The sequence below is a fragment of the Charadrius vociferus genome, unplaced genomic scaffold, assembly GCF_000708025.1.
Source record: "Charadrius vociferus isolate BGI_N301 unplaced genomic scaffold, ASM70802v2 scaffold163, whole genome shotgun sequence".
Lineage (NCBI taxonomy): Eukaryota > Metazoa > Chordata > Aves > Charadriiformes > Charadriidae > Charadrius > Charadrius vociferus.
In genome coordinates, this window is record NW_009648332.1 from 2155272 (window position 1) to 2181202 (window position 25931).

The window sequence follows — 25931 nt, forward strand, 5'->3', positions numbered from 1 at the left end:
CCAGCCTGTCCAGGTCCCGCTGGATGGCAGCGCGGCCCTCTGGAGAGTCAGCCACCCCTCCCAGTTTGGTATCATCAGCAAACTTGCTGAGGATACGCTCTGTCCCCTCATCCAGGTCATTAACGAATATATTAAACAAAGTTGGACCAAGTATCGACCCCTGGGGGACAGCACTGGTTACGGGCCTCCAACTAGACTTCATGCCACTGATCACAACCCTTTGAGTCCTGTCACACAGCCAGCTCTCAATCCACCTCACTGTCACCTCATCTAGCCCACACTTCCTCAGCTTCCTAATAAGGATGTTATGGGAGACAGTGTCAAAAGCCTTGCTAAAGTCAAGGTAGATGACATCTACAGCTCTCCCCTCATCCAGCCAACCAGTTACATCATCGTAGAAGGCCATCAAATTGGTCAAACATGATTTACCCTTGGTAAATCCGTGTTGACCACTTCCAATAACTCCCTGTTCCTCAATGTGTTTGGAGAGGACATCCAGAATGAGTCACTCCATTACCTTCCCGGGGACCGATGTGAGACTAACCGGTCTGTAGTTCCCTGGGTCCTCCTTCTTTCCCTTTTTGAAGATTGGAGAGATGTCAGCCTTTCTCCAGTCCTCAGGCACCTCTCCTGTTCCCCATGACCTTTCAAAGATGATGGAGAGTGGACTAGCAATAACATCTGCCAGCTCTCTCAGCACTCACGGGTGGATCCCATCAGGGCCTATGGACTTATGGATGTCCAGCTTGGCCAAGTGGTCTCTGACCTGGTCCTCCTCAACTGAGGGGAAATCTTGAGAGAAAGATGGAATCAAAATTGCAAGAATGATTCGAATTCACACAGTGATATTGAGAAGAGAGTGGAGGTCTGGGTAGTGCCATAGCAGGCTAGATGGCTAGCCTGTAATGCCCAAATGCATTGCATTTTTGTGGTTCAGTTTAAGAGGTCACAGCTGAGGTTGTGACTGGCCCATCAGGTTGGCACAGTGTCTCCAAGGCAACTAGAGATAATACAAAATATTCCTCGCAGATGCTGCTGTGGGAAAGTACCCTTTCAGCCATGACTACATGAGTATACTTTTCCCTTTCTTTTTTCTGTCCTGTGCCAAGAATGTTTTATATGCTGAGAAAACTGATTTTAGTGCAGGGGGAAAGGACTCTAAGAAATGGTTGCAAGCTTAGTTAAGGCTTAAACCCACTGATCTGATTTATTTGCCTTGCAGTGTGACGACGATTCGGCTGATTTGCAGAGCAGGCCAGCCTAGGGGAGAAGATGATTTTACCCAGTGCTCTTAGAGGTTCCCTTCAGTTGGCCAAATCTTTTCTGTGTCCTGATGAAGGGTCATTTCCTATTGTAATTGACATTGTTTGCCAAAGTTTGGTGTGTGTGGCTTTTAAGGGTGAGTGCACAAATGTGTCTGTGGTAATCTGCTGGCGTGATCCTTTGTGGCTGAGTATGTCCTCCATGCTGTTGTTGTGCCAGGGCTTGCTTTAACTCAGAGAGCCTGCAGGCTGTACTCTTATGTTTAAGAGCTGTGATTTTGTCATGGTAAGTTTTGAGGGAAAATCGTGTGTTAGTCATGGTAAAAATATCAATGGAGAACCAAACAAAATAACAAAAAATCGGGGTATGTTTTGTGCTGCCTGACATGGGGTATTTAGGTACACGGACTTGGTTGATCCTAAGCAGAACTAGGTTCACACATCAAAATCAGTAACACGTTATTCATTGTAAACAGGATTCAGAGGCAGAAGGAGTATCCTGTGCCCTTTTTAACATTTATTTCATCCCCATCCTGGGCTCTAGTTTTAAAATCTTTTCTGTTCAGTGGGCACAATGTGCCACATGGGTTGCTCAGCATTTGCTCTGCTTCCCCGTCTTGCTTTTCTGTGCGGCTCTCTTTTTCTTGGTGACCCCACAGTGAAAGCAAGATAGTGATTGCAGTTGACTCTGTTGAAACCTGACTGCTCCACTTGCTTAGCTGAAATCACTAGATTTTATCTCCCCTTACCCTGCCTTTCCCTGCCCTGCTACCCAGTCAGGCTTTGGTCTTGCCCTCCCAGAGGTCATCATTCTCTTCTTTGTCCTTCCAAACCTTATTTTCTCCACCAAATTGAATTCAAATTTTGTCCTGACACCAGCAGTTCAACTGGGAGGTGCCACAGAAGTCACAGTGGCATCTTGCTAGCCTGATTGTCTGTTAGGCCCAGTGTTACCTTTTAAGCCGTACCTTCTCAGGAGCTCTCCTAATTTTATTGTTCTCTAGGGTTTCCTAATGGCCAATAAGGAGGAATGTGGTGGCAGTGTATCCCTGCTGTCTTGGACAGCTGTCTGAGGATGAGGGGCTCAGTCACCTTCTGGAAGGCCTCTTTGCCCCAGTGTTTATGAGGAGGGTGTCAGTGACTGAGATGACTAGCTGTTTCTTGTCTAAATGTGGGTAAGAGGCATCCTCCCAGAATGGCTGGTTAACGTGACTTGGAGGAGTTTGTGATCTTTAAAACATTAAAAGCTGTCTGCCACCACCAGTGGGTAAGAAACCCAATAGTACAACAGGTACCTAGTATGACAACAGGTGACAGTGGCCAGCAGCAAATGCTTCACAACAGGTATGAAAACTGGAATAGACAGATGTGATCACGTAGTACTCATCTAAATGATAGAGCGTGTTGGTAAGCCTCGAAGAAGGAAGCTTAGTATCAGTATCCTTTCGATACTGTTTGCTTGAACTTTGACAGGTCTTAATAGCCTTGCTACACATGCATTGGTCCAAAACTTTTCTACATTTCACTTTCTGTCCACACCAGTTCCCCACAGCAACAAACTGAAATTTCCCATGTTCTGTAAATAAGTATTCCCTTCCCTCAGTTTTAAATTTGCCATCTTTTAATTTCATTGCATGCCCTTTTGTTTTGCCTGTGCCAGACAGAAGAAAAGATCCCACTATATTTTCTTTTAGACCTTTATTTTAGAGGCTGTTCAAGAAATCACCTTTTCTCTCACTTCTAAAAATAGAAGCCTAGCTTACTCAAAATCAGTACTTTAATCTACCCTGCTGCATTTAGCTAAAGAAGCCTCACAGAAGTTAACCCTGCACCTCAAGTGTATAGAAACCCTTACATTGTCCCTTAGTGAGTGCTGGGTAGCTCTTTTACTTGCCTGGCTTGGTTGGAAAATGTCAGGACATTGATGAGGCGGATTATTTGGCTGTATACAGGTACTGGCTCCTGGTGAGAATTGGGAAAAGGTGTTCTAATGGCGATGAGCCACTCAGAACTTTAGGAGTCCATCACTCTGGCTGTGCTTTAATGGCAGATAAGCCTAGTTCACATAGCTAAAGAAGTAGTTTTGAACACCTGTAGGCCCCCTGTCTCAGCAAGGGATAGTACTTGTGCTGTCTTGACTCGAGTCCTCTGTGCTACTAACAGACTGCCAGCCAGTAGCTCAAGACTCAGCTTTTAAGTCAGTCTTCTATAAAGATTGTCTGCTGAAGGGGGCAATATAGTTTACCCAGCAGTTCAAGAGACCTGTTTAATGCATGCATGAATCAGTAGTTGTGCATGTGGTCACCCATAAAAGGGCTCTGATGCTTCGCATTATTTGCAAGGCACACAGCTGTATGTGAAGTCTCTGGTTTAGGCTATGTGAAAGACTTGTACTAGTGAGTGGTTTTAGAGATAAATTTCTCAGGCCAGGAATGTTTTGAAGACATTCAGTGCAGAGAGAACGGTCCTGTACTTTTGATGTCATGTCAGGTAATTGGCGAGGTCATGTGTACATAAAAATCATGAAAACAGGCAAGACTCGTAGGCCCACCACTCATGCCCCTTTTATTTTCCTTGCATACGTTTTCCAACTGTACATTTGCCTGTTTGCTCTTTAGCTTCTCTGTAATTAGGGGCTAATTAAAAAGGCACCAGCCTCCAAGATGAAATTTAAAGAGTTCTTATTTCATGTGCTCACTTCTGGCAGTGAGAAAAGAACACAGAAAGCTCACAAGGAGGAATGTGATTTTTTTTTTTCCTCCACACAAAACATTGATCCGGGATTGTTTGGACAGAAAGAAGGGCTGCATCTCTCCGTTCCCATGGGCCCTGGCATTTTCAGGATTGCAACCAGTGAGAGAGAAGTTGGAGTAGGAGGGATCCACAAAATCTCCACCCTGCTCCCAAGGGTAAAAAGTAAAAAAGAAAGGAGCAGTGCTAGGCAGAGGCTGTCTTTAAGTGGTTGCCTCTGTTGAAAGGAAAGCATACCCAGCCCAGGCCAGAGGATGGCTGTGTCACCAGTCATCTTGGATGTATGGCATGCCTGTGCACTGTGGAGTGCCTCTTTAGGAAGCTTGGCAGTGCCCTTGCTCTGGCCTGCTCCACAGCTGGAAGCTTGCTAGCCCAGCTGTGGTGGCCTGAGTCTGAATTAAGGATCTATTCTGAAAGCCAGAAATGAGCTCATGCTACTCTTTATCCAGGCTCGTGCAGATATGCCACAAAGACCCCCTTGCCCATTAGACTTCTCTACGTAGAACAGTGTGGAATTTTGATGCATGTAGCTTTTCTTTAGTCTCTGGCTACAATTCTTTGTGGTCAGTCTGGAGAGAGTTTTACATCCAAAGAAGGGCCTTTGTGCCAAGAGCCTGTCTATCTTTTTCAACTGTATTAGCTGGTCTAATAAAAGGTACTATTTCTCCCCGCAAGACTTTCCTCACTGTCATTAAAATATGTGTTTGTATGCATATGGAAAGTTGAGGTTGTTTTGGACCTACTCCCGGGGAAGGAGAAAAGGACACAGCATTTAAAAAAAAATGATGCTAGCTTTTGGAAAAGTTCTAATCATTCATTAAATGCCAAAGTTTATTCTCTTTTTCAAAGAATGCATTGTGGTCACATAGATCACCGTGAAATCAAAGCAAGTTTACTCCAGAACTCATCTCTTAAACAGAAAAATAAACTGAACATCTTTTTTTGTTCTCAATTATGAGGTGACTGGAGAAGAAATATAAGAGGAAAAGTAGGGATTTGAAAAGACATACTGTAGATTAGTTCAGCATTCCCAGCCTTTATTCACGTATTGTTTGCAAAAGCATAATGGAAGTGTTTATCAGAATTCTGTGTAAGTAAATGATGGGCCCAAGCAGGCCAAAATTTTGGAATAAGAAATCATCTGTGAGGATCTGGTGTGAATGAAAGTGCTGGTAGAATTGGAAAAAAACCCTAGCAGACTCTTTTCAGTGTTAAAATAGAGACATGCAAAGAAAGTTCTCTCCAGAAGAATCACAAAGCAGTGTAGCCTAAGACCAATGAAAATTAGCCTTTCCTGTGCAGCTGTATGAAGAGCAAGACTGAGACTGTTCTTACTTGTGGAGACCTTGACATGCTTTGGAGAATTAAAACCCAACAAATTAAGGGTCAATACAATCCAGAGAGACACAAATGTATTTATATCCCCATTTTGTAGATGATTAATGAGTCACAGAGAGGACAAGTGTTTAAAGCCTTGCTTTAAATTTGGAAGTGCAGTATTGTATGTACTCAGACTGGAGGCTGTACATTGCCTATGCCCTTGAAATAACCTTATTCATCTGCACCTGGAAGTTGTTCCCCATCCACAAAACCCAGTGGGGCTATTTAAAGCCAATTCACAGGTGTCTGAAATTTTACATATAGAGGTGTGAGACTATTTAAAACATATGTGCAGGTGTTTACATTGCAAAGTGCAGAAGCAAGTCTGTGCACATCCAATTTAGGTTTCATGTTGAAAGACGGGGCTACCTTAAAGGAAGTCCAGGAACAGGTGGCAAGGTTGGCATGTTCCCAAATATATCAGAAAGGAGATAAACCATGCTATAAAGAGCTTATTTTTATGCTATATAAAGTGAATGTTGGTTGCTTGTTTGACCTTTTTTTTTTTTTTTTCCCAAACATCTAGGAGAGTATTTCAAAGCATAAAGGTGCATTAGCAAACTATCTGAAGATGATGATGTGTCTGGTATTCTCTCCAGTGCTATGGTTGTTGATCTTCCGCTGGAAGGCCTGATTCCCCAGAGCAGTGCTCCTGGCTCAGTGGCTTTACACCAGTGACTGATGAGTTCAGGATGCTCTGAAAGCATCTCATGAGGCTCTTGGTGTTGCACAGTCCCTGCTCAGTAGTCATTTCAGTACAAATAGTCAGAAAGTACAAAGGACTAAACAGCTCACAGGAAATGAAGTGATTTGCTTAGGGTCACCCAGTTGTAGAACTTAGTAAAACACCGGGTCTCCCACAGCTGAGCTCTGTGTCACATCCATTGCACTGCACTGTCTTTCCAGTTCAGCGCTTCCTAGACACCCAATTGTCTCAATTCATGCTGTTGGGCTGCTGGCAGATCAGAAGTGATCCCTTAGGTAGATCTCGCAGGTGGACAGGGGTGCTTGGCATGGCACCAGTTGCAAGGATGATTCCTTGAATCAAGCATGAGTTGTTCAAAAGCGTACTAGGGATGCTAATGGCTTCTGGCTACAGAGTTTTTCAGAAATGCTATTGCTAGTAGCTGTTTTGTCTAGTAGGAGATGGACAGTTTCATAAACCAGTAACTTCTGGAAAGCTGTGTGGAGCAGAGCACTGAAATGGGACACCTAAAAAGATGTTCGGGAGAAAAGTTAGTTCTCCGTTGAAGTTTGTGGTCTTGGCAAGTGCCGAGCCTGGCACCCTGAGGGGGCAGAGCACTCTTTTTTTCTGCTTCAGGACCAAAGTGGACAGGCCAGGTATTCAGTTGTGGCAAGCCCAAGGCTGAAGGCAGCTGCCCTTCCCCTCAAGTGACAGAGAGGACCCAGTTATAGAGGAAAGGGATTATAGGAAGTTACAGCTTCAGTTATCCCAGTTAATCTCTCTAGGAAGTGAGAGGGAGAGCAGTCCAAATGCTTGATTGTCTTAAGCGCCTGGAGTTTGCACCTAGAAGAGACAGGAATGGGCAGAAGCTTTCTTTGGGTTTGGAAATAGGGAATTGTGCGATAGCCTTCTGCACAGCCTCTGTCCCTGAAACAAATAAGGCAGGTCCCACCAGAAGCAGAGTCTTCTCTTCTGTTCTTTACCTCAGTGAGAGCTGGGAGAGCTTCTCAGTTGGCCTTACAGACCTCATATGAATTGAGTAGCTTCAGCAGCGGCCAGGAGGAGCTCAGCATATTTTAGAGGGGCCCCACAAGGACTTGAAGTCATCCAGCACCTTCAACACATCAACTCTGGATGCTCTCCAGAGCCAGAAAATGCCGAGTCAGCATGCAAATGTAAAAACGAAACATATTCAGGCCCTGGGAGGTTTGGCTTGGGCGTGGTCCGAGTTCTGCCTATAGTTTTGGGTCATTTCCTCTTGTTTTACCCAAGCTGCTTTGACCCACACTTGGCCTTGGACTCCTCATTCTGAACCTCCAATGCAGGACTCAGCAGCACATTTCCAGGTACAACGTTCCGCCTGGTGCTGTTTGCATAGATAGTATCTGGGAGTGTCAGGGCTCCAAGAACAGTGATAGGAGGCATAAACAACTTTAAAACCAAAATAAACTCTTGCTATCAGAGTCACAAGGCGAGCTGTCCAACACAACATTGGTCTCTGATTTTATATTTAATTTTAGAAGCTGAAACTAAATGTTTTAATTTTATATTATTCTCAACATAATACTAATTTGCTCCAGATGTCCACTCAGAGCTGAACGCTGCCATTTTGCATAGAAAGCATGTGCGTCAGTGATTTATTCCAAATAGCTTCTATTTTACTGCATTTCATTTTATTCTCAATGAAGTACTTAACAACATGTTTCTCTTTAAGAATCTTACTTAATCATATGGATATAATTTCTTCAATTTACGTTTTCAGTTCTTTAGTGTGGTGGCCACAGGGTGTTTCTTAACCTAGGAAGATTAAATGCACATGTTGAAAGCTGCTTATATTTGATTTTTAGGCACTTTCATTTCAAAGTCCTTCACGTAAGGTACAGAAGTGATTGTGGTTTCCTGCTAGGTTATGGGACGGAGGTACAACTCTAAGGAAAACCTTGCAGATACCTTCTAAATGTTGGATAATCATGCATGACAATAACATAATTTCATTTCTTTCAAAACTGTGGTCTACCGAGAGTGTTTAAGACTTTTTTTATTGGGGTTCAGGAAAAAAAGAGATTTAATTTTCTTGTCATTTCTGGGCTACAGTTCAACATTTTAATTTAAAACCCATTTCCGTTGAGTTCAATTTCCAGTTTTCCCTCAAAATACTATGTTAGAAAATGTCTTTTATTCAGATATTTATTTATTTATTTACCAGCATAGTAAAAATTATGTGAGACAGCTCAATGTGAATCCTTCGTTATTTGAGCCTGGTTCATTCAGCCGTTCCTGTACATGGGCTGCCATTGGTCAAGTATGTCAGGAATGTCCTTTGGCAGCATCCTTGAGAGCTACGTCATTTGTGTAGAGCGGCTCGTATGAACGAGTCGGCTTGGATAGGAGGCTGATCTGAGCCTAGGAAACAAAGTCCAGGGAAGATTCTTACTCTCCTTTCATTTTAAAGCTGACCCTGCATATGTGGTTTGTAGTAAGTTAGGATACTTCAGCCATGGTTGTACAGTCTAAGCATAACACACCAGTTTCCTCAGATATCAAAACCTGCCCTTCTTCCCTGTCAAAAATCACTTCAACCGTATAATCCCCTTTCCTCTTAGGCTTTGCGTACTCCTCTTAGGCAACCTACAACCATGGAATCTAAATTTCGTGAGGTCGCATCATTTGCAAGGCTGGTTATTCCCACCTGAAACAGTGTTCATCTGTATTCATTTTCTTGTTGAATTTTTTTTTTTTTTTAAATCTTGGCTTTTCATTTTTTAGAACTAACCTTGCTGTTATTCTACAATTGTATTAGTTTATTACACTGAATTGTTGACACAGCTGGTAGGGAGCTAAGTGCTGTGGTTTCACACAATAAAATTTCAGACAATATGTGTAGCACTTCTTTTTCATACATATCATTTGAAAGCCATATGATTCACCAATATGTGTTATTGTTATCCACCCATGTGGGATACAATCTATTTTAAATTAGTGAAGCGACTTGCTAAACCCCCTGTAAACAATAAGACTGTGGGAAAACATTAAGTGCTATTCAGAAAAGAACATTGCTATACTGCCTTTTATCCAAAGGATCCCACAGTGCTATAGAGAATGAAGGGACCTGGCACTGCTGCCACGCCGTCTGCTCTTCAGCAGAGAGCTCTTCTTCACAAGAGGCTTTAGAAGGCAACTCCACCACTTAAAAATGGAGAAGGTTTGGTGAAGATCATAACTACCCACACTAGAGTGGATAGCTCAGTGTGCTAGGACGTAGTAAGTCACCTTGAGTGAAAGGTAGCAATGGACTTGGGGGTGTTTGTTAGCAAAACCTTGATTTAACATCTCCTTTGGAGGCTTAGGCATGGAATCCAATATAATCACTTCACAGATTGGTGTGCATCAGCCACCGTGCCTGTTCCAGCACATGCCCTGAGCCCATGGAAGTGTGAGGTAACAGCATCTAACGGAAGGCATCACGTTATAATGGATTTACCAGAGAGACGGAGCTTAGGCATGGACTGTTGCTGCAGCTCAGCTGAAGCATGGTAGTCATCTACAGAACGCAAGAACAGAATTGTGTTTCTGAACTGTAAAACACGGCTCTTCTAACAACGCTGTGCCTAACCAAGCCTAGACACTGATTTGATTTCAGCAAATCCAGAAAACTGACTTCCTTTAAAATAGGTGAGGCCTTGAAGCCATTTTCCAAGGAATACATCTAACAGATTTTCCTCCGTGTAATGAACACAGCCAAGCAAGATGAAATGGAAACACTGCAAGACTGAAATTAACAACTGGGTAAAATGAGAAGTCCCTCATTTGTAGGGAAGAGAGCCTGTTCTGTCAGAAAGAGAAGATGATTATTCTCCTCTAGCTCTCCCCAGTGTAAAGTCACCCTGTGGGATTCTGTTGTACTGTGGCTGGAGCAGGTCAGTGGGCAAAGGAGGGAGCCATGTCTCTTCAGATTCTGCTCCACAACCAGGGCATGAGGGAAAGCAGAATAAAGTAACCAACCCTGAAATGATGACAAACTCCCACCACACTGCACAGTCTCTCTTTCCTGGTGGTTCACCAGCATCTCTTGGTAGGGCCCTACCAGAGCTTGGCCATACCACAGCTCAGCCCTACGCATACAGGGAAATGTTGGGCATAATCATGTACATCTTAGATCTCTGGCCCTCCTTGGATTACAGGTTGAACCTCAGTGTTCATTTATGGATAATGAAATTGGCCCCGTGTGGCATAGAAAAGAGCAGGAGCCTATCTAAGTGTGGAAAATCCCCCCGAGTTGTTTACTCCCCTGCCAAGAAGAATCTTGGAGAAGTTTGTATGTCCTTCATATCACTTTGTGCAAAGATTCATCCAGGGTTGAAAATTTCATGCAGTTTGTTAATTTGCAGGGAAACTTTTATTCTCCTTAGCTGAGCCTTAGAAACAATAATTTGAGAGAAAAGCTCCATTATGTGCGTGTGGAAATGAGTATAGGTAAAGTATGAGAAGGACAGTGCCTTTTAAGATAAAAACCCACCCTTTCTAAAACAGGAGAAAAACCCAGCAATAAAGCTATCCACTTTGTGAGACAGATTTTGTGACGAAAACTAATGATCTGGGTTGAACCACATACACAAAGTCGTATTTGCAACAAACAAACATGTAGGTGGGTGGAGAGTTACCTTGCTGCTAATTTTCATCTTTTCTAAGAGAATTTGATTGTGGTCAACGAGTTCAGTTAGCTGCAGCCAGCAATTTCCAATAGTAGATCAGTTTTCACCCACAGGATCCTCCTGTTTGATCTGCCAAGGACAGGAGCCACTTTGTTAGCTGCGATGACATGTGACAAGCTATGACTGTAAAACATTTATTTATTGGTCTTGACAAAGATATGAGCTGGGTTTCCCAGGATTAAAAAAAAAAATAATTGTAGTCTGGATGATGAGTGGGAAGTCAGGATGGACACTCTCTGTTGCCAGATTACACCCTATTTGTTACAGACGGGGTTTGGCACCCGCTTGTCTCAAATCTTGCCGTGACTGGGGACAGACAGAGCACAGATCTAACCCAGGACGTTCATGCCTGTGGTGCATTGGAAACCCTTCCTGTTTATAGACACACTGTTGGCACGGTACAAAGGCAGACTGGACTATGTGCAGATCTCTCTCTTCCTTTACTGGTTCATTAAAAAAAGAGAAAAATATGAAAAAAGAGGGAAGTTTTTCATTTCACTTTTCCATATAAATATTTGTTAGTGAATACATTCAAAGTGTTTCAATTACAGTTGATTCTAGTGTCTGATGCCAATATAACAGCTTAAGATTGTTTGCTTAATTCCTGAATGTGTGCATTGTTTTTAGCAAACATTTTTAATTTACATGTTTGTCCTGCCTCTCTTCAAATCTCCCATTGGATTCAGAATGTAAACCAGGGCAGGCAGTTTCTCTGCCATTCCCTTTGCAGATGTCTCTCAAAGAATCAGGAGTGAAAAGTGCCCCTACACCGGGTACAAAAGGGTTGATGAATTCCCCAGCGTGCATGAATGTCCTACGCTGAATGAGAGCGCTCAACACGTTACAGGAACAGCTTACAGAAGCAGGGTGTGTAATTTTTAATAACTGGGATAAAAACCCTCAGTGACATCTTTAAAATATAAATGCCTTTTCTTGTTTCTTTTATTTCTCCCCCCCCTCCCTTTTGCCTTTTCATCTCTTCTCCTTTCAATTCCATTAAGCTTCATTGTACAATAATGTATTGCAGTGGACTTTTTTCAATTATGTTTTTGATTTTTTCCTCCTTGTTACTATAAAACTCCAGATGTTTTGAGACTTCATGGTTCTCTGGATATTTTTTCCTTTATTTTAATCTTCTTTTGTAACATGCCACACATGTGGTATTTTGGCCTTTTAAGATGCTACGCTATGCTAATCAGCCATAAGTTTTGGGGAGGGTTTTTTTTTCTTTGTGTAATGACATTTTTTTCCCTTCTTGCTGTTGTCCTCTCTTTAAGTTTTTTTTAGTCCACATAAATGGATTCTCCCCTTGTCCAGGGGCTGTATGCATTATCTTAAGCAAATTAATTCTTCACTGCAAACTTGCACACTCTTATACCTGTAAGTAAATCATGAGCATCTATTCCATCTTGCACATCAGTGAAATGCCTTCTATACAGAACTGTTTGCAGTATAACTGGCCTCCTAGACCAAAAGCACAGTCTTTTATTTAAAGATGTGACTAAAATGTGGACCAGAATACAAAGATACAGGCAAAAGTGTAGGACATAATTTCTGTAAAGTTCCAGCTGAGATAGGTGTAAATAGGTGATACATTAGATGCAATCTGGAATTGAAATGTTTCCTTGGAGAGTGAGGTAAGACAATGACTTACTGATCCAGAGGAATAGGGTTTTGAAGTACCTGTAGGAAAATATATTTTTCGTTAAAAAAAAAATAATAATAAAAGAACTGGAGGAAAGCATTTTAATTTTATTTACAGTTCATTGCTGGCATAGCTGGAGAGGCTTTTTAATTAATTTTGTTCAATCTTAATTTTGTCCCCAGACCAAGCAGATCTGGCCTCAGATACTGGAGGAGCAAATCTTGGATTGTGTGGTGTCCTTTAATTTCTAAGAGCTTGCAAGCTATCAAAAAAATCCCAAATAAATAATAGTTTCACATATTTACATATGAGGAAATAAAGGGACTGACGTGGATTTCAGGACGAGTGTCTTCTTTGCTTATTACATGACCATATGAATTTTGCATTCTGTTTTTTAAAATGTTGCTCCATGGAATGTTATTTTTGCCTGCAAGCCATAATACCGCGTTCAGCCCAACTGTAAAGACGTTTCAGAAAATTGTTTGGTTTCCAGATTACATATTTAGCAAAACCTTATGGCAAAATTTGTGGCTGTCATGCTGCTGATAGTAAGATATCCCCAGCTTCCCTGGTTCATTCTCATATGTTGCAGCAAATAAATGCAAGTACCCCTATTTTGACAAATATTTATCCCTCTACTTGATTAAAGAAGGACCACTAAAAAGAATTTTAACGCTAGCAATAGGGTCTTGTGAAAATGGTATGATGCTCTGATAGTTTCCCAGATATTTGGGGGTTTGCTGGAAAACATGAAAAGCTCTGTTTGCTCACTGAAGTGCCTGACCTAGTGGTACTCGAAGAAATAAATCTATGAACATTTCAGTGCTTTGAACAACAGTCACCCCTTTCCTTACAGGTGATAGTTTACAATTCCATGAGAAAGACTTTTGAGAGCCAAAATATGCCGGTGCTACTTAGAGACAGGCTAAGACTCAGTGCCTGTACTAACGAGCTGGTCTCCTGCACTCGGTATGACAGCACCCCTTGAGAGATGATGGGCAAAAGTCACATTTAGTGCTGGATTTACCCAGGAGCACAGGTAAAACTATCTTTAAAAAACAAAACCCAGAAGCCAAATCTAGGCTGCGTCTGTAGTCAGGGAAGAGGGACAGGCACCTGCAGAGCAGGATGGGTCCCGCAGAGCTCTCTTAGCTGCCCACCTCATGCTGGGCAGACCTGCCGCTCCCCAGGGGCTCAGGGAGCTCAGACAACGAGGCCGTTGATTTTTTTTAGACAGCTACAGTGGGAACGGAGGAATCCCATCTCCAGGGCTGTTGGCAGGCAGGTGGTTGGATTTTGCAGTCAGAGAAGTGTGTTTGTGTGTGGAAATCACCTTGCATGTAGAATCGGACCTGGTTGTTGTTGAAAGCCTCATGACTTAAATGAGTCTGTTGTTACGCCTTGCGCGGGCCAGGTCTGCATTCCTCATGCACCCATAACTCCTGGTGCTTCCAGAGGGAGGGTCAGGAATGCGGACTTAGGAGCTTATAAAATTCATAAAATTGAAATAAAATAGACAGCCCAAAGTCTTGTTTAATTCAGTGACGTATGCTGATCAAACACGTCCTCCAGGATTTTCAGTGTATTAGTATTTCCCAGTTTCATGTTAATTAGGAAATACGCAACCTACCTAACAGCATAAAGAAAAATTAATTATGGGTGTACAATGTGTTGATGTCAAATGGTTGGCTGTAATTACACTAAAACCAAACAACATGAAGGATGTTTTGCATTTATACTGTGGCTTACTTTTCTAGATTTTTTTCCTGTTGTGAACCTTTTTACTTTTTTCTCCTACTCACCAGCAATTGTACAATAGTCTGGTTAAAGCCCTAAATGCTTTTTTGTAATACAAATAGTAAAAATGTTCAAGCAGTTTTTCCCAGGACTCAAATGAAATATCACGTAGAAATGTCACTTTGCAAACGTAAATTGTTCAGACTTAACCCCCCCCCCCAAAACATGGAAATTGGCAGGTCCTTTTTCTGTTACAGGTATCTTCCATTATTTTGTTACCACAAAGGGAAAGAAAGCAGCTTCTAACAATCTAAATCTGTAAACTGGCTATGTGACCTGATATTCTCCAGGCAGTTGGGAGCTCAGTTCTATGGGTTGCTTTTTATGTACACAAGTAGTTCTGTTGAGTTTCATAAAACTCCTTGCATAAGTCACATTACTCATGAGTATTTGCAGGATCACAACTTTGTATTATAGCTAAAATAGAGAATTAAAAATTAATCCAATCGAGAGTTCACTAGAAAAAACAAAGCACCAAATCAGATATTTTGATTCTTGTGTTGGGTGGAACAACTCATGTGCTTAAGTTACTGACATTCATAACCATGTGGTGCCTCGTATGCCTCCTGCCATGTCCTCAACATTAGACTCAGTGTGCTATAAAACATTGATGCTATTTAAAGAGTTGTGTGAGTATTTCCTCCCCTCCAGAAGGGATACATATCCTCACAGGATCCTTTTTCTCCTAACATGTTTTTCAATAAATTTTTCCCAATTTTGTAATCAGTTGGGAAGAAAGAACATTTCACAATGTTCATAAAGCTGGTAGATGTTTTGACCAGACATAAGATTTCCTATTGATAGTAATAAACGTTCTGGAATGAAATGTTTTGGGGTTTCCATCTGTAGGCTGTCTGAGATGTCAGCAGCCAATATGACCTGCTCTTTCTCTTTCAGGTCTATAAATAAAAGGCAGCTTGTTTAACTGATCTTGCAGCAGAGAGCAGAGGTGTATATTAATGAGCTTTCTCTAATGGCACACTGGACCTATTTAGCACTACAACTGTGAAAGCTTCTCTTTTTCAGTCATAACTCATTTCCTAAGAAAATGTCAGTTATTGCTTCACCTTCTTGTCTGAGCTGTTCAGTTTATGGTTTATTTCTTCTGATCTGTACCACTGACAGATATTCTAGACACGACTGTGATTAAATATGCTTATGAAAATGGTAAACATTTGATAATATAAAACCTCTTGGGAACATGCTGTTATTTCTGCATGGCAACATTCTCAGGTGCATTCAAAGTATAATGTGGAAGAAAAGAAAAAACATATTAAGCAATTACAGTTATTAGATTAAATTGTTTAGTTAGGAAAATTGTGATGTGTTTAGATCACTGTGAGATAATTTAGTGTTTTCATAAATATGCCTTTTACATGCATTATATTGCAGCAGTTACACTCCAGTGAGATTTTAGGGTAAAATAAAGATAACATATGTATTTCCATATGGTAGTGAACTAATTTAGTCCTGTAAATTTCTACAACATATTTCTTTCTGGTAGAAGCCCTATTCTAAAGGCAGCAGTAGTTATAAAATCCAGTAATTGCATCATGCTATTTACTGTAATCATGTGGCATTGTTTTGTGTCTGTGCTCAGATGTGTGTAGCATAGCAGTGTCTGAAGCCCACATTAACAATCTCACAAAAAGACAAAAGTAGTAATTGCAATATAATTATTATTTTTATTGATGAACTTGTTTAAGAGCTCTGTTGACATTTACAGACTTTGAGGATCATGCAGCGTTTGTTACAGTTATCGGGAGCATCAAACGTCAACAAAATGTTTAAGATTGTAGGATTAAGCAGTGACAGATTGGGGCCAGATGTCTGGGAGATACTGTAAGTAGCCTTCTCAGTTGATCAAATAGCTCTTACGATCCTAAAGCCCTTTGGAAATTGAACATTTGTTCTTTGTAGTTGAAGCTGAGACACTTGTGGGATTGATGGATCTTCCTAGAGGTTATTTGAAAAGGAGAACAAGCACCCCATTTCTCCAGGAATAGTTTTATTTAGTGTATATATAAATATAAATACCCTCCAAGTAGCAAGGGTAGGTGGAAGGGTTAAAAGTGTTGCTAAGTAGCAATGAAGCCCAAGAATTATCATAGAATCATAGAATGGTTTAGGTTGGAAAGGACCTTCAAGATCTTCAAGTTCCAACCCCCCTGCCATGGGCAGGGCTGCCTCCCACCAGACCAGGTTGCCCAAGGCCACGTCCAGCCCTGCCTTGAACACCTCCAGGGATGGGGCCTCAACAACCTCTCTGGGCAACCTGTTCCAGTGCCTTACCACCCTCAAAGTGAAAAACTTTTTCCTAATGTTTAATCTAAACCCGCCCTCTTCTAGTTTGTATCCATTCCCCCTCATCCTGTCCGTATATGACCTAGTAAAAAGCTCTTCCCTAGCTCTCCTGTAGACCCTTTAGGTACTGGAAGGCCGCAATAAGATCTCCCCGGAGCCTTCTCTTCTCCAGGTTGAACAGCCCCAACTCTCTCAGCCTGTCCTCATAGGAGAGGTGCTCCAGCCCTCGAATCATCTTCATGGCTCTCCTCTGGACATGCTCCAGCAGGTCCATGTCTTTCTTATGTTGAGGACTCCAGATGGGGTCTCATGGATGCAGTCCTCCAGGTGGAGTCTCACGAGAGTGGAGTAGAGGGGCAGAATCACCTCCCTTGCCCTGCTGGCCACACTTCTTTTGATGCAGCCCAGGATACGGTTGGCCTTCTGGGCTGCAATTGCACATTGCTGACTCATGCTGAGCTTCTGGTCAATCAGCACGCCCAGGTCCTTCTCCTCAGGGCTGCTCTCCAGCCATACCCCACTGAGCCTGTATTTGTGCTTGGGATTGCCCTGACCCAGATGTAGGACCTTGCACTTGGCCTTGTTGAACTGCATGAGGTTGGCTTGGGCCCACCTCTCCAGCCTGTCCAGGTCCCTCTGGATGGCATCCCTTCCCTCCAGCGTGTCTACCTCACCAAACAGCTTGGTATCATCGGCAAACTTGCTGAGGGTGCACTCGACCCCACTGCCCATGTCTGCATTTACCTTACAAAGTCATCAACATAAATTTCCCCAGCAATCCAGTTGAAGTCACCTTGTCCTTGTGCAACTCTACAACTCTTCCACGTTAGGGAAGCAGTGCTGTTTCCACATGTGGACTCGTAGGGAAGAATTGCAAGGAACACAGTCAGCAGATCCAGCAAGAAGTAACAGAATTGAAATTGGTTTTCCCGGAGTCCTTCAAAGTGGAGACCTTTCTGCAGCTCTGAGTGGACTCTCTCAGCCCCATGTTACTTAGCTCTTTGCACCAACCCCTTTCCTTCCTCCCTCTCAGGCCTTTCACCTTCACCTATGTACATCACCTTCCCCTCTTCCCATCACTTGCCAGCAAGTTTCTTGCCTCCACTCCTTTTCCATTGATTTTCTTCCTGTTTAGCCAACCCTACCTTTAGCAACCCTGCCTCCTTGAAAATATGAGCACTGGAGTCACTCTTTGGTGGTGTATCCTCCCACCTTACACGTTTAGACTGAATTTATCACAGCATATTTATCACCACTGTCTGTTGTCCAGCTTAATAGAGCTGGATAATATAAATAATGCAAATTAGGAAATAATCCTATAAATAAGAAAAGCCCTTAAAGTCCAGGCATATGTGGTGATGGAGGAACCTTACTGCTAAAGGCATTATACCTTTGGATTAGACTGTTGACCACAGGAAAAGGATAATAAACCCATATTTGTGAGTGTTGCTGCTTACATTGTAGCTCTGAGCATTTCTGGTAGGGCCTGTTCCTTCTCTTCCCGAAGTCTCAATCCAGCAAACTCTTAAACATATGTGCTTTCATGTGTTTTAAATTAAGCTTGTGTTTAGATGTTTTAGGACATTTGCCATTGGAATTTTTGCTACTGACATCAATGAGAACGGAGCTGGACCTTTAATTAGTTTGGATTATTCTGCATACTTTCCTACTTTGCATTCGGCCATAGATATGGAGCTGAAGATTGGTAATCCATTAGAAAAACATTCTAAGGGTCAAGATGCTCCATTTGTGACTGAGTAGCTGAGAAATTACTTCTATGACCTAACAGGTCTTGCAGGCCTGAGACAAGGAGACAAGAAGGAACTTGTGGAGTGTCACTATAGTAATTCTGATGCCAATGGAGTATAAAGTGTCGCAAAGACCTTTGTAGCAACAAGGAACGTTGCTATATAATGTTCTTCTGGACTAGGTTTTTTGATGCCTGTATGCAAGAACCAGGAACTCCTTTAGAAAGGGGACTGGAGCATGTAGAAAGGACTCCTGACAGAGTCGGGGAGAGTCCACTCAGGTAGGGGGGAAGGAATGGCCTACATGGGGGGATAGCATGAACAACTGAAGGGAAAAGCTTGGTCTTGCTGCTTACCTGGGATTCAGGTGAATGAGGTTGCAGAGCAGCACAGCAAAATAATTTTGTAGACGCTGGGTCTGATTCTCACCCTACCTTGTGGTTAACTATTAGTGAGTAAAACTGAGAAGAGCTGGTCTATTGAACTGAAAATGAAAAGGGTATTAGTTCAAAGGGGATGATACAACACTGTGGCCACAACACTAATCAAAGGAGACAAAAGAAAGGGAGAGGAGGAGAGGGGAGAGGGAGCTGGGGAACAAAGAGGAAACAAGTGATCTTTAGGACCTCAGAACATTCACTCCATTTGCCAGAGACTGGCCTTATGGAGTGTCTTATGAGAACTATGAATTTGCCAAACTCCGCTTTATTTTTCATGGACTTCAGCATATTTGCACATTTCAGATTGCTTCATTCTGAATCCTTGCCAGATTTTTAGTGATGATTAAGAAGAAAGTTTGTTTCTTTTTAAGCCTTGGTGGCTTGGTCACTTCCAAAACTCCCTCGCCTTCCTGCACCAGCTCAAGTGTTCAGAGGGGAGTCGTGGCCAAACAAACTTCTGAAGTCATAGACTGCATGTGTCCAGGTGACTCTGTGGATCTATCATGATAGTTGTGATGGGGAAAGATGGAAACATATACATAGCAGACAGTTGTCTGCACACATAGACCCATATATGCCATTCAGACAGATTAAATATCTGCCCAGGGCAGTAAAATATTTAGGGCAGTAAAAGCCATAGTGATCCTTCTATGTATGTGTGGCGGGGAAAGGCAGAAATTTGCAGTCTGCCAGGAAGCCATCTGTGTGGATACCTGTGTGTTGGAGTGCATTGGTGTGCTTAATTTGTAGTGTGGAGAGCTGATCTGCATCCAAAGACAGAACACAACTTGCGAAGTGAAGTGCTAGCTTGAGAATCCAGATCACTTTGTTCACTGTGCTGAGGTGCTTAAAACACACTGGTCTGAGCAGGATGTGATGGAGCTTTGTCCATCAGTAGTTAAAATTGCCTTTGTCAGGCAGCAGAAGATCAGATGCCTCCAGTTTACAGCATCTTCTAGGCTCCATCTGCATTTGGTCTCCCTTCCCGTCCCTCTGCCTGCAATACTGGATGCAGCAGCCGAGACATATACATTGGTGTGTGCAAACTTGTGAGGTGTGTGTGTAACAAATAGAATGTGACAGGGATTGGCAAGACTGCAATTTCTGTGATGCCATCTGAGGAACCACAGGCAGTGAATGGAAAGCTGCTGAACAAAATCCTGACTCAGCAGAAGGAAGTGACAAACCACTCACTAATTTTGTGAGGGTCAGGATTTCACTCTGAATGAGCAAGAATAGTACAAAAAAAATCTGGATTCCAGAAACAGTGGTCTTAAGACACATCTGCCTTCTTTCAAAATTGTTGTTAGTGTTGATAAGAAGGTGAATTTGGTTGTGTTTCTTAAATACATTCTTTGAGATCTCAAATCATAGAGGAGCCAGGGTTCTATTTGTAGAGACACTAGAAGGTCTGCAGTGCCATGAAGCTGCAATGCAGAGTGGGCAAAGTATATGCACACCCCCACACGTGAGTATGTGTGCACAGAAGTATTTGTGCACATGCGTAAGTATCTGAGTGCATTTTATGGGTTTGCTGGTGCATGAATGTGCATTTCCATGTATTCGTGCTCACCTGAGTTTGTTCCCAAAGCCCATCTCAGAGATAGTGCCTCCCCTGTGGTTGCCTGTTGTCTGTAACACTGAAGCATTTCAGTGAGCAGTTCAAAACACCCTTCCCTTGGCCTAATTGCTGGAAATTTTAATTATTTATTTGTTCAGATTTAATTTGAAACAGTGACTTTTGTTATGAATGCTATGCAGCGTTTTATTACTGTGTTCTCTAATGAAACGGGTGCTTAAGAAGTCGGAATTGCTCAGGTTACTGGTTGCATAAATGCTGAGAACAGATCTGCGTGATACGGCTAGCAAAGAAAAGGGTGCAGAATAACAGCAGAGTTCCTTTGGATTGATCTTCAAATGGATCAGGTCTTCTTGTAATAGTCCGTGCTCATCTGCTCCAGTGTATAGTATTTCAGACATCTGAAACCAGGTTCTAACCCGCCGCAAATAGCTTCTCTTGCTCTCTGTCTGTAGCAGCTAATTGTTATTGCTCATAGTGGTTCCTGTGCCAATTAACATCTAAGAGAACTCATCAGAACACTTGTTCTTTCTTTAAATTTTCTGTTCTGACACCATGTCTTCAAGCATTCAATACTTCAGACAGAACATGTGAGATATTTATAACCCTTGTATTATTACTGAGCTACACACCATGTCTTCAGTGACAGATTAAATGAACAGCACAAAATGTTATGTTTCATCCATAAATTTCAACAGATGTTTGAATGTTGGTTGATTTATTGCATGTCCAACTTGGATCTTACACTGTTCTCATTGTGGCTGCACATGGTTTATTTAATAGTACTTTACAACAATTTTTTATGACGTTTTTCAGTTTGAAGGGTGCAACAAGGCATTTTCTAGGCTTGAGAACCTTAAGATTCACCTCCGGAGTCATACTGGGGAGAAGCCATACCTGTGTCAGCATCCTGGCTGCCAGAAAGCTTTCAGCAACTCCAGCGACCGAGCAAAGCATCAGCGAACGCACCTGGATACCGTAAGCATGATTTCATACTGGGAGTTGCACTGAGTTTTCCAGTGGTCCTTGTACACAATCTGTTCTGCAACTGGAGGGTGACTTTTCCTTTTCACAAGGAGTGTCTCGGAAAACTCAGCTCAAACTGTACTTTTGAATTGTGTGTGCTTTGAGAAATGAAAAAGTGTTGATCACAGAAAGGCAAATTCAGCTGTGTTACTCATGCTGAGGAATAAGTTACTCAAGAATAGGTTACTCAGGAATAAGTTACTCAGCAAACTCTCCCATTGTTCTTGTTCCAGTAAGAGGAGGCAGCAGAATAAGGTATAGTATGAGTGAAAGCTGAGTCATTGCTGCCCTACTAAATGTGTGTCATTGTCTTGCTTCCTATCCTGTGTTGCTTCAATAACATCTGTTCTGAATGAATGCAAAAGCAGTTCAGACATCTCAGCTGAAGGTAAATGCATCTCAGTTTTGGACATAATTTCGTAATACATCTGCCTTATAACTATATGAAATTTGTTAAGTACCCACCATTAGAATTGGGTGAGAAACAAACTCTTTTCTTATGTACAGTTGGTAGATTGTAGCTCAACTCTACAAGTCTTCTCACTTGTTTTGCAGAGAATATGGGAGCCTGTCTAGTGTCTTAGGCTCCAATAAAATTAAATCGCCATATTGTGGGGAAAGAAAGTAAGTAGACAACTTTGTAGACCAGTTAAGTCCTCAGCATAACGCTTGTAAAGAATAACAGGCAGAGTTGTTCCTTTGTCTTTGCAAAGAAGTGAATATATGGTTTAACGTTTGGCCAAGTGTTTATGGGGCAGAACTTTTGAGTTTAATTGATATTTACTTTTTAAGCAGTTACACATTTCAGACAGTGCAGCATTAAGGAATGTCTAATGTACATTATGCCTTGCAAAAACAAACAAGTAAGAGAAGCGAGTCAGTCACATTTTCCAAACCAAAGCACACTTACAATAACAATGTTTTATTTATTTGAAAGTCAACCTGAGATATTTGAATTTGTAATTAGTTTTAAAATGCTTCTCTTTTGAAAGTGGATATACTAAATTGGGTGCACAGTTTTGAAATGTAACTGCTTGAATCTAATAGATATATTTTTTATTAGCTGAAGTCACAAATGGAATGTCATTTATTCGTTTTGAAAGAGAATTCAAATGGTTACCAAAATAAGCAAAAATTCTTGTATCTGTTGATCTGTACATTATTGAAGACAAATCTCTTAACTTTCTGTTTTCTGTTCTTCTCTCTTTATCTCTGTCTTTATTATCTGAAATGCTCATAAATCAGGAAAAAGGTACAGTAATAATTTTCTACTGACTTTCTTAAATGTCTAAAAACATCCTCCATGCTATTCTGTTGCAGGTTCTTTAAAGCTGTTTCTGTAGTCTTACAACACAGTAACTAACTTCCACTTACCTGGTTTAATTGAAGTCTGATGGGTTAGCTTAGTGTACTGTGTGCTTCTGTGAATGTGAAAAATACCAGAGCTACAGGCTGGTGCTACTGTAAAGACTGCACATTGCATTAGCTCAGTGGACAAAATCACTGTCTGGAATGTCAAAGCAAGTAACCATGAACCTTTTTAAGGGCAGTCAGATTTTCATCTAGTTTCCTTATCACTAAGTTCAATGATTCTATCACTAATTGAATGACATCAATGATTTGAAAAATACTCTGCTAGTTTTTCTGCTAACGGATTTGTTAAAGTTTTCCACAGTTTTTCCTCAGGTGTCAGTTCTCTGTGTTCCAGACACTCTCAATAAATCTGCTTTGCCCTGTAACTTTCTGGGTTGGTGCTGTGTTAGCCTGTAAGGTCATGCATTGGTGAATGATTCTATTATTCCTTCAGAAATTTCCTGCTGGCTGGACAGAGCAGCAATACTTATCCTCTGGAGGGACTTACAAAGAAAAGGGGTTTATATAGGCTACTTATTCCTTATTGAGTGCATTTGGAATTGGTTTTAAAGCTTCTCAATGTAGGTCACTCCATCATTTATCTTCTCCAAAAGGAGAATCTGTAAATCATTTCAGAGACTTACTGGTGTATGCTAGTTTGATCGAATCTCTACTAAATCATCTGGAAGTAGATCCTTCTCCTAGGTAGAAGCAGAACAAAGGAACGCATCTGTCCTTGTGGTAAAAAGGGCATGTCATCACTCCTCCAGGGGTACAGCAACTTGTTTAAAGGACCTCACAGTCACTTCTCCCCAAACTGGTGGGGTTGGTGGTTTTTTCACTTTTGTGCATCCTCTTTCTGAAACCAAGGGGATTAAAGAATGTGACACTGAGGTCATGACAAACCAGTTTTGTACCTTTGGGAAGACACCAAACGGACTTACTAGTCCAAGCGAGAAGGCTAAGGTAATGTTGATAGATGAGGCAAGAAAACAGAAAAAAGAAATGTTCCGCTTAACTTTTTAAAACTTTGTGAGCTTTTACGTGCAGCACTATTTTGCTATCACTTAATTCAGTCGTTAGTTAATAACAAGTGCCAGAGTCCCGTTGTTCAACTTGGTAATTGCACATTCATTTGGAGGTTGTACTGTAACAGAGAGATAGTGTTTCATTTGTTGGGTGTAGGCATAACTAAGAGAAGAGCTTGGTGAGGCTTTCAGTCATTGGGACTCCAGAATCAGCGGCTAAATTGGAGCATCCTTTTTTTTTTTTTTTTTTTTCCTATGAGAAGAGTGTACTGAAACTGCCTGGTTTTCTCAGGAAGGGTGCTCATACTCTACCACATAGAAGTGGCAAGCTCTGCCACATGCCAAAATCAGCTGGAAAGATCTTCCTGACAAAATCAACAATAATGGATTTTTCTTTCTGTATTGATTTGCTCAGATGTTAAAGTTTGATGCAGGTTGTTTGATTGGGACTTATAAAAAGAAAAATATTGCTGCTGTTATCCAAAAAAGAACAAGGTATGAATGAAACTAAATGTGTGCTATATCACAAGTTTTGCTCTGCTGCATATGGAACACTTATTGTAAAAACAATGTAAGTCGAACTCAAACCCAGAGCTTCTATATCTATAATTATACTGGGTGATCTCATGATCATTTTGTCTACTGTAAAGGCTAGAAAAAAAGTAATGCTCAAGCATTTAATTCAGCCCAGTAATCAATATCCAACGTGCCAGTGTATAGATGTGTAAAGTGCTCTCAGTGCTTGCATGGACTGCAAAATCAGAGTGATCAATGCTATTCTTCTGTTTGCATCATGTCTGGCTTGTGTACATAGAGGAGACAGAGCAAATCTGGAAACAGCAAACCGCTCAGGCTTAACACCGTGTTTCACAGAAACAGCCATCCTTCAACGTTCTATATGCTGATTGTAGAGATGTAGAGGAAAATGAAATCTTTTCCCCTTTTCTCACATTTACAGAAACCCTACGCCTGTCAGATTCCTGGCTGCTCCAAACGCTACACCGACCCCAGCTCTCTGCGCAAACATGTGAAAGCTCATTCAGCCAAAGAACAACAGGTGCGTAAGAAGGTAAGACCCACTAGGCAAAAAGTGACACATCTCCAGATGTCCTCAATTATTTTTAATTTATCTTTAGTTTATATATTTTCAAATCAGAGTTATTCTGCAATATTGCTAGAAGAAAACTGAAGTTGAGCTAATTTTCCGATTGGTTTTTAATCACTATTGTTAACTAGTCCACTTCATAGCTTTACATTTTCAAGGCTACCACCCTGTCATTTCCGTTTGCCCCACCCTTTCTCTTCAAGCATTTCTCTCCTGTTCATCTTTCATACACAAGCCCAGATTCTGCTGTCATTCACATGAAATGTCCATGCATTGAGTCTCTGCAATCAGCTAGTAAAAACATGTTGGCAGATCATCTAAAACACAAATGAAACTACATCAGGATACTATGGAAATGTCAGGAAAGGAGCACTTGTAATAGATGAGAATGAAACCCCCCCACTTTTCCCACTACCTCTATATTTTAAATGCATTTATAAATCATTCCAAGCCCAGATTGCTAGTTATGTTTTCGCTACTGTTAGATTCAAATAAGTATCTTGGTTTCTGTGGGCTAAATTCTGAACTCATTATTAAATGGGGACGCTTATGGGCACCAGCCCAGGATCAGAGACTTGTTTAGTACACATTTGCACACACGGTTTGTGAAAAGATGATTGGGACCCCACAGAGCTGGTCTGTGACAGAACAGACCATGAGCATACTTCATACCCAGGAGTGGAAGGGAATGCAAGCCTTAGCAAGCAATTACGATTAGTTCAATAAGCAGCACTGACATCTTCCCTCAGCTGTCTTGCCACTGCCAAGAGCATCATGGATGAGACAGCAAGGCGTGTTTAAAGGATGGAGGACAGAGCAGAAATGAGAGCCTGGCATAGAGCTAGGGAGCAGCTAGTTTTGAAAAATGCCAAAGGTAAGAACTAGAAGTACCGGAGAGCAAAGAGTGGAACACGTAGAGAGAAGAGACAATAGTGGAACTCAGGTGATCTTAGTAGCAGAGTTTGGGATAAGCCATGGAGGAGTGAGATGGATGTCAAAAAGGCCTGATTTTCCTGCTTGAATACAACTGCGATGAGTTCATACTGATTTGTCCTTGTGTCAGCTATGCCCCCTGTCTTATACCCCTTCCCTCCTGCTACTTCTCAGCATGAATTA

The 25931-nt window shown here is 41.7% G+C and overlaps 1 protein-coding gene across 1 annotated transcript in view; it reads left to right on the forward strand.

Annotated features, from left to right (window-relative positions):
- GLIS1 (GLIS family zinc finger 1) overlaps positions 1-25931 on the forward strand; it is a 115055-nt gene that overhangs the window by 50887 nt on the left and 38237 nt on the right. The window contains exons 3-4 of the mRNA XM_009884609.1: positions 21120-21281; positions 24669-24779. Of these exons, the coding sequence (XP_009882911.1) occupies positions 21120-21281; positions 24669-24779 (273 nt within the window). The remainder of the gene's footprint in view (positions 1-21119; positions 21282-24668; positions 24780-25931) is intronic.